The sequence below is a fragment of the Hypanus sabinus genome, chromosome 4 (assembly GCF_030144855.1).
Source record: "Hypanus sabinus isolate sHypSab1 chromosome 4, sHypSab1.hap1, whole genome shotgun sequence".
NCBI lineage: Eukaryota > Metazoa > Chordata > Chondrichthyes > Myliobatiformes > Dasyatidae > Hypanus > Hypanus sabinus.
The window spans coordinates 75,278,274-75,287,505 of record NC_082709.1 but is presented as its reverse complement, the minus strand read 5'-3'; the positions used below and the strand labels follow the sequence as shown (position 1 = coordinate 75,287,505).

Below are 9,232 nucleotides of genomic sequence, written 5' to 3'. Positions count from 1 at the left end.
TGCCTTCTAGTCCTTGGTTCCCCAGCCCTGGGGGAAAAGAATTGGAGATTCACCCCATATGTCCCCCTCATGATTTTATACACCTCAGGAAGATCACTCTCATTTTTCTATGCTCCAATGAAATAAATCCCAAACTGCTTTATCTCTCTTCACATCTCAGTCCCTCAAGCCCCGGCAACATCCTCACAAGTCTTCTCTGCACTCTTTTCAGCCTAATGACACCTTTATGGAAAGCTGACCAAAACTGAACACGATATGCCAAATACTCTCTCACCAACATCTTGCACAACTATAAAATAACATCTCAGCTACTATATCCAATACTCTGGTTACCGATTCTGGAAATCTGAAATAAAAACAGAAAACAAGGCTCAGTGCTGGGCCATTGCTATTTGTCATCTATATTAATGATTTGGATGAGAACTTACAAGGCATGGTTAGTAAGTTTGTAGATGACACTAAAGTGGTATAGTGGACAGTGAAGGTGTTATCAGGATTTACAGAGAGATCAGCGGGATAATTGATCTAAAGAATGGCAAATGGAGTTTAACTTGGATAAGTATGAGGTGTTACATTTTTGGAAGACAAATAAGGGTAAGGCTTTCACAGTAAATAATGGAATGTTGTAGAATGGAAGGATCTAGAAGTACAAGAACATGGTACTCTGAGAGTGGCATCTCAGATAGATAGGGTGGTGAAGAAGGCCTTTGGCATGCTGGCCTGTGTCAGTCATGGAGATGAGCATTGAAGTTGGGATGGTGTATCACTGTTGTCCAAGACATTGATAAGGCCACCATTGAAATATAGTGTTCAGTTTTGGTCACCTTGCTATAGAAAAGTAGAAATTCAGCTAGAAGGAGTGCAGAGGATGTTGCTAGAACTTGGTAGAGGTTGACCAGGTTGGAACTTTTTTCATTGTAATTTGGGAAAGTAATTTTATTGGCATGTATAAAATTATGAGGGGCATAGATGGGGTGAATGCACACTGGTCTTTTTTTCCAGGGTTGGGGAATCAAGAACAAGAGGGCATAGGTGTTAGGTGAGAGGGGAGAGATTTGATAGGAACGTAAAAGTCAACTTTTTCTCTTGAAAGATGCTTGGACGGGCACATGGATAAGGAAAGGTTAGAGGAATATAGACCAAATTCAGGCAAATAGGACTGGCTTAAATGGGAATCTTGATTGCACACACCAGATGGGCCAAAGGGTCTGTTCCCTTGCTGTATGACTCTGTGACTCTCATATGAGACAGAAGATTGTATTTGTGATTGAAAGCCCATGACAAGTAGCACACCACAGAGGCTGATGCTGGGACCTTCACAATTTGTCACCAATAAAGATCGTGTTGGAGGTTCTCAACAGAAATGTTGACTCTTTATTCCTCTTTATAGATGCTGCTTGACCTGCCGAGTTCCTTCAGCATTTTGTGCGTGTTATTCTGGATTTCCAGCATCTGCAGAACCTCATGTGGTTATTAATGATATGGATATGACTTTAGGAGATATGATTAGCTGGCTTGCAGAAGACATGAAAATTGGTGGTGGTGTCAGCAGCAAGAAGGCTAGTTTTGTACATTACAGAATGATATTGATCAGCTAGTAAGTTGTGCTGAGCAAAAGCAGATGCTATTTAATCCAAATAATGGACATTCTCTTTTCTCCCCTCTTCCATTGAGCAGAAGATACAAAAGCATAAAAGCACATACCACCAGGCTCAAGGACAGCTTCCATCCAAATACTAGAAAACTATTGAATGGTCCAAGCTGAGCAAAATACTGAACAGTATGAGGCACCAGATTCAGCTTCCACTGGAGATACACACCCTGCTTGTGCTCACTGTGGTGGGAGTGCTACTGCGCCAATGTTCTCTGAATTAGAAACGTTATGTGGGACACAGTGGCGTAGAGCCGGCAGAATCATCACTCTCTCCATGATTCGCTTGTCCATTCATCGCTCCCCACTGACCTCCCTTCTGGCACTTTTCCCTGCAGGTGCAAGAAGTGCTGCCCCCCTCCCTCACCATCATTCGGAGCCTTTAACAGGTGAGGCAACAATTCCCCTATGTGTTTATCGGGGCATTTACTGATGAGGCATAGACAGAGTGGAGGGACAGTATCTTTTCCCAGGGCTGAAACAGCTAATATCAGAGTGTATGCATTTAAGATGAGAGAAGGTAAGTTCGAAGCTGCCTGGAATGAATGTGCTGTCCAGGGTCATGGTAGAGGCAGATACATTGGGGACTTCTAAGAGATGTTGAGATAGGCAGATGAATGTGAGGGAAATGGAAAGATATGGACAATGTGTAGCTAGAAGGTATTAGTTTCTTTGGCCAACTAATTGCTGAATTGTTTTGGCCTTTGTACACAGACAAGCCAGTTCCTAAGCTGTACTGTACTCTGTTCTATCTTCTACTGTAACTGGTGTTCCTGGTGTGTCCTTCTCTACATCAGTGAGACCCAGCATAGATTGGAAGAGCACCTTCATGCTGTCCACAACAGGGTGGATCTCCTGGTGGTCCTCCCGGTGGTCAAATATTTTAATTCCACACCCCATTTCCATTCCAACATGTCAGTCCAAGGCTTCCTCTACTACCACGACGAGGCCATTCATGGGCTGGAGGAGCAACACCCCATTTTCTGTTTGGGTAGCCTACAACTCAACAGCATGAACACTGATTTGTCCTTCTCCTCCCTCCCACTTCTCTCCTTTTCTATTTCCCATTCTGTTTCACCTCTCACTTCTTCTCCTCAGCTGCATATTACCTACCTTTGATGCCCCTACTCCTTGCCTTTCTCCCACAGTCCACTCTCCTCTCCTGTCAGATTCCTTCCCCTTCAGCCCTTTACCTTTTTCCACCAATCACCTCCCTGATTCTTACTTCACCCCCCCTCCTCCTCCAACCACCTTTTAACTTGTGCACATTCCCTCTCCCACCTTCTGATTCTGTCTTCTTCCCCCTTCCTCTTCAGTCCTAATGAAGGATCTCAGCCTGGAACATCAACTCTATTCATCTGTGCAGAGCAGTTGGCCAGGGTCTTCACGGACATTTCCAATCTGTCCCTGGCCCAGGCAGTTGTTCCCACAAGCTTCAAGATCACCACCATTGTGCCAGTGCTGAAGCCTTCCACTGCCGCGGGCCTGAACGACTTCCGCCACGTTGCACTCACCCCCATCATTGCAAAGTGCTTAGAAGACTGGTTCTATCACATCTGAAATCCTGTCTGCCCACGACCCTGGGCCCCCATCAATTTGCCTATCACACCAACAGATCAACAGGGGACGCCATCTCCATGGCACTTCACTCTCCCTGACCCACCTGGACAGCCCCAACTCTTACGTCAAAATGCTGTTCATTGTCTTTAGTTCGGCATTCAGTACTGTGAGACCCCTCCAAGCTGATTGCCAAACTTCGCCAGCTTGGTATCAGCTCATCCCTCTGCAATTGGATCTTGGACTTTCTGACTAGTCAACCTCTCCTCCTCCACTCTCACCCTGAACACCAGCGTGCCTCAAGGCTGGGTGCTGAGCCCTCTTCTGTACTCCTTTTTCACTATGACTTCGTTCCTGTACATGGTTCTAACTCAATTATCAAGTTCGCAGACAACACCACGGTGATTGGCCTGATCAGAGGGGACAACGAGATGGCCTACAGGGACGAGATCCAGCACCTAGTCATGTGGTGTGCCGACAACAACCTGGCCCTTAACACCCAGAATACCAACGAGATCATTGTGGACTTTAGGCATGCTAGGAGCCACACTCATGTCCCCATCTGCATCAATGGAGCTGTAGTGGAGCGTGCATCAAGCTTCAAATTCCTTGGTGTCCACATTTCTGAGGATCTCACCTGGTCCCTGAACTCCTCCATCCTGATCAAAAAGGCACAGAGCGCCTTTATTTCCTGCGGAGCATCAAGAAAACTCACTTCTGTCCCAGGATACTGACGGACTTTTACTGCTGTACCATTGAGAGCATACTCACCAGCTGCATCTCAGTGCGGTATGGCAATTGTCCCGTTTCGGACCACAAAGCACTCCAGTGGGTGGTGAAAACTGCCCAGCAGATTACTGGTACCCAATTGCCCACCATTGAGAACATCTACCATGAACGCTGCCTGGGCAGGGCGAAAAGCATTATCAAGGATGCATCTCACCCTAACCATGGACTTTTTACTCTCCTCCCATCTGGTAGGCGCTACAGGAGCCTCTGCTCCTGCACCAGCAGGCACAGGAAGAGCTTCCTCCCTGAGGCTGTGACCCTGCTGAACCTCACATCACAGCGCTAAGCAGTATTGCACCCATATTGTACTGTCTCAGTACTTTTATATTTGTGTGCTGTAGCACTTACTTTTTATTCACAGTTATTTTGTAAATAACACTATTCTTTGCATTTCTGGTTAGATGCTAACTGCATTTCATTTGGCTTTGTATCTGTACTCGGCGCAATGACAATAAAGTTGAATCTAATCTAATCTGCACAACTACTGCCAGCCAGACCTGCTGAGTTACTCCAGCATTTTGTGTGTGTTGCTCTGGGTTTTAGCATCTGCTGAATTTCTTATGTTGGAACTTTGATATCCCCACTGGTGACTAGCCACCATCTCCACACAAAGGAAGGTTGTGCCCAGGGAAAGAAGCAGAGGTGTCAGTGTTAGGGAAGCTATTCGAGATTCTTAAGGAGAGGATACATGAGCATTTTGAAAATCATGGCCAGATTAGGGACAGTCAGCATGGCTTTATGCAGTTTTACTAACTTGACTGAGATTTTTGAAGAGGTGACAAAGGTGACTAACTATCGATGTTGTCTATATGGATTTTAGGAAGATGTTTGACAAGGTCCATCGTGTTAGACTCAATCAGACAAGTAAGATGCAGAGGGTCCATGCCAGTTTGGCCATTTGGATTCAGAATTGACCTGACTATAGAAGACCGAGGATAGTGGTCAAAGGGACTTATTCTGGCAGGAGGTCTGTGACCAGTCTTGTGCCACAGGGATCTGTACTGGGAACTCTGCTGCTTGTAATGTATGCAAAATGATTTGGATGAAAATGTCAATGGGTGGGCTAGTAAGTTCACAGACAATACAAAGATTGGTGGTGTTGTGGATAGTGTAGAAGATTGCTAAACGATACAATGGGATACTAGGTCATTTGCAAATATGGGCAGAGAAATAGCAGATAGAATATAATTTGACCAAATGGGATATGTTGCAGTTCCGGAGATTAAGTATAATACATTTAATGGCAGGACCTTTAACTGTGCTGATTTAGAGGGAATGGGGTCCAAGTCGATAGCTCCCTATAATTAGCTGCATGCATATGGTATGCTTGTCTTAATTAGTAGAGGCAATGAGTTCAAGAGTCGGGAAGTTATGTTGCTGATTTTTAGAATTCTGTTTGGCTGCATCAGGAATATGACTTTCAATTCTGATCAGTCCATTCTGGGAAGGATATAACAGCTTTGGAGACGATACACCACTGGAGGACTTAGGGGTAAAGTGAGGGGGAAAGGTTTGAAGGAGATACATGGGGCAAGTTTTTAAGTTTGCAGAAATTAGTAGTTGCCTGGAATGGGCTGATGAGGGAGGTAACAGAAGCAGATACACCTGCAGTATTTAAGAGGCTTTTAGACAGACGCATGAACGTACTGGGAACAGAGAGATATGGATCATGTGCATGCAGATAGGATCAGTTACATTGGTGTCATAGTTGGCAAAGACACAGAGGGCTGAAGGCCTGTTTCTGTTCTACATACCGTACAGTTCAAAAGTCTTAGGCACGTACATATAGCTAAGGTGCTTAAGACTTTTGCACACACAGTAGTAATTTTATGTATTGCACTCTACTGCTGCCATAAAAAAACACCGAATTTCATGGCATACGCGAGTGATGATAAACCTGATACTGATATGTGTCTCTATCATGGACTGAGAGTGGTAAGGGAGCAGGGAGAGAGGAATCATGGTTAGGAAAAGGGGAAGGGAGAGGGGAGGGAGCAGGAAGCACTGGAGAGACATTCTGTAATGATCAATAAACCAATTGTTTTGAATCTAATGACCTTATCTGGTGCCTCAGATCTAAGTGAGTCTGCACCTGCACCACATCCTACCCGACACTCCTTCTCTGCCACCTGTCCCATACCCCTCCCGCAGAGTTCCACTCTCACCATTCCCAATATCCCATTTTCCCACCAGATATACAGACTTGCTCTCTGCTCCATGTTGACAAATACAGTACTGTGCAAAAGTCTTAGTCATCCTAGCTATATATACACCCAAGACTTTTGCACAGTACTGTATGTGTATCTTCCACCTGTGCTGGAATCTCTAACTTTAGGTAACTCACTTTTTGCTCTGTGTACAGGTGATCGCTGCATTACAGCAGTTTGGATAGCAGATCTTCAGCCTTACAGAAGTCACAAATCACTCTCCAAAAATTTAAGATATGGAGCAACATTTACTCTTGTAGAATAAATACATATACTTTTAAAATCTCTTTATGCATGCATTAATGGCTTCACTTTACAGGAAATCGGGATACAGAATGTGTCTAGGAACACAAGACAATCCACATGTCTCCTTTGTCAGTAATGGACATCTCTGCCTGTCAACAAGTAGTTTTCCCTGATTCTAACCTACAGAGGATTCTGCTGGTTACATCTCACTCCCCTGGTGTCTGCATTGCATCACAAAAATACGGAGTCTGATTCTGACTGTCTCATTTGGATTCATCCGATCAGGAGTTATTCACGGGGTAATATCCATCCTTTCCCATTTTTTCCATGACCTAAAACTAACTTCCGTTCAGTGGCCTCTTTATTAGGTACAACTGGAAACATGTTAATGTAAATATCTAATCACCCAATTGAATGGCAGCAATGCAATGCTTAAAAGCATGCAGACATGGTCAAGAGGTTCATGGAATGATACTGGGGTTAAATGGGGGTCAGAAACTGCTGATCTCCTGGGATTTTCATGCACAACGGTCTCTAGAGTTTACAGAAAATGGAGTTAAAAAAATGCAGTGAGTGGCAGTTCTGTGGGCCAAAAACACCTTGTTAATGAGAGTGGTCAGAGGAGAACGTCAAGACTGGTTCAAACTGACAGGAAGGCAACAAAACTCATAAAAACACATTACAACAATGATGCACAGAACAACCTCTCTGAACACACAAAACATTGAACCTTGAAGCAGATGGGCTACAGCAGCAGAAGACCATGAACATGCAGGAACACATGGTGAAGAACACTGAGTATACTTCCTCCATTGAGGAAATGCCTCAGCCTGCAACTTTGACTCTTCTACTTTTCACTTGACCTGCAGATATTTACAATGTTTTCTGATCTTTGGCTGCGTCTGCTTCTCCAAGGATCATTAACTTGTTGTGGTGGAAAGGCTTATGATTTCCTGGCACCCTAAGAGTAATGCCGTTTGGAGCTTGGCTACCTAGAACGGTCGCCCATGACGGTAAGCTCAAGGGGAGATTCCAGACGCAGAGTGATCCAGTCAAGACCTCAACGCCGGAGCTGGCGGAAGATGATGACACATCGCAACGGCAGTGAAAGCGGAGGAAGGTTGCAGTAGTGAAGTGTCCCCATGCCACTGGACCCCGACCCTGAGTGGTCAAGGACTGCGTGGTGGCAGCCTGTACATCAGCCTCCCCATGTTAAACAGAGTCAGACACAGGCATTCTCCACTAGGGAGAACATCATACCTGTCTTGACTGATTGCACTACTACCAGACAAGGTTAACATTCCCAATCACTCACAAGGTGCACAATATTAGTTTTAATTAAAGAATGATTTATTTGTGTTGAGTTAGCTTACAAAGAATTGCCTGGATTTACAGCAGAGTGGACTGATCACAAAGCACTATGCAAAGAACTGTATCTGGTGGCCCTGCTCACTGCACGGTGCACAGCACTGGAGCACAATAGCAGGGAAAAGGTCAACGTGAGCACAGCCCAGAAGCCAGTGAAGCCCAGAATCAGTGCTCTCTGGGGATGGTCCAGTCCTACCTCGGGGCCCCATCGGCCCCGCTCCCACTGAGGTTGTCTGAGTACGAGCTGCCAGGGGTTGAGTAAGACCCAAGAGTGAACGCTGCACATCCACAAATGGTGCCCTTTTTCTTCAGGAAAGCGGAGGGCGGGAGGGAGGAGCTTGGATGGCCATCTCCAGGTATAGGACTGTTGCTGGCAGTGGCAGGCTAGATACATGCATGGGCCTGGCACTCGGGAGCAACGATTGCCCCGGCTATCTTACCTTCTGATCACCATGGGCACATGACGGGGGGGGGGGGGGGGCTGCCGGCCAGCAGCACTAACAGGCAGCAGGGAACCAGCACAGGAGGAGGGAGGCACCCTCACAACTGACAGGAAGTTTGGGACCGCAGAGCTGCAGTTTACCACAGTATGCGCTGAGAAGGGCAGGCAAGAGGTCAAAGGGCACAAGAGAATCCCTGATAGGTCAGAGGCATGCAGCCCCTGGGCCCACTGAATGCCCAACAGAAGTGAAAACAGCCAGGAGTTGATTACATAGTGATTAAACCTCTAAAGGCTGAGTAATGGGGATGTTGAGGTAACAGTGAAGTCTCTTTATTCAAATTTGTTACAGACAAATCTCATGTAGCTCGTATTGGAGATCCAGCTTTGTACACGTGGGGAGGATGGAGGTGTCCGCGGACCCCCAGCTCACTGCAGTCCTCTGATCACGCTGTTCTCTCGGTAGTGATACAGGCTGGTGGAGTCCAGCTTCCCACAGTGCTTAATGGCTTCGGCAAACAGCTTCGCCACCTGGAAGGAACCAGTAACATTGTCACTCGGGTAGTGCGGCAGGAGAGATCTGGTCATGAGTAATTTGTTTATTATTGTTACAAGTACCTAGACACAGTGATTCACACTAATCATTCTGTACACAAGTACATCAGGGTGGTACAACAGCAAAAGCAATAACTGAATGCAGAATAAGGAGTGAGACCGACACAGAAACTGCAGTGCAGGTAGACAGTTAGGAGCAAGGGCCATGTTGAGGTAGATTGTGAGATAGGAGGCCATTCAATGGTCTTATACCAGTGGAGCAGAAGCGGTCATTCAGCCTGGTGGTATGTGCTTTCAGGCTTTTGTATTTTCTTCCTGAAGGGAGGGGGAGAAAGAGATGTTTGGGTGGGAACGGGTTTTTGACTATATTGGATGCTTTTGTGGGAGCAGGGCCAGCTCTGGCCTCTCTGTATTTATTCC

The 9,232-nt window shown here is 45.9% G+C and overlaps 1 protein-coding gene across 1 annotated transcript in view; it reads right to left on the bottom strand.

The window, feature by feature from the left end:
• Positions 1-7,778: 7,778 nt before the first annotated feature.
• The window catches only part of cps1 (carbamoyl-phosphate synthase 1, mitochondrial), a 171,062-nt gene continuing 169,608 nt past the window's right edge, over positions 7,779-9,232 (bottom strand). The window contains exon 38 of the mRNA XM_059967443.1: positions 7,779-8,788. Coding sequence (XP_059823426.1) covers positions 8,687-8,788 — 102 coding nt within the window. The 3' untranslated portion in view covers positions 7,779-8,686. The remainder of the gene's footprint in view (positions 8,789-9,232) is intronic.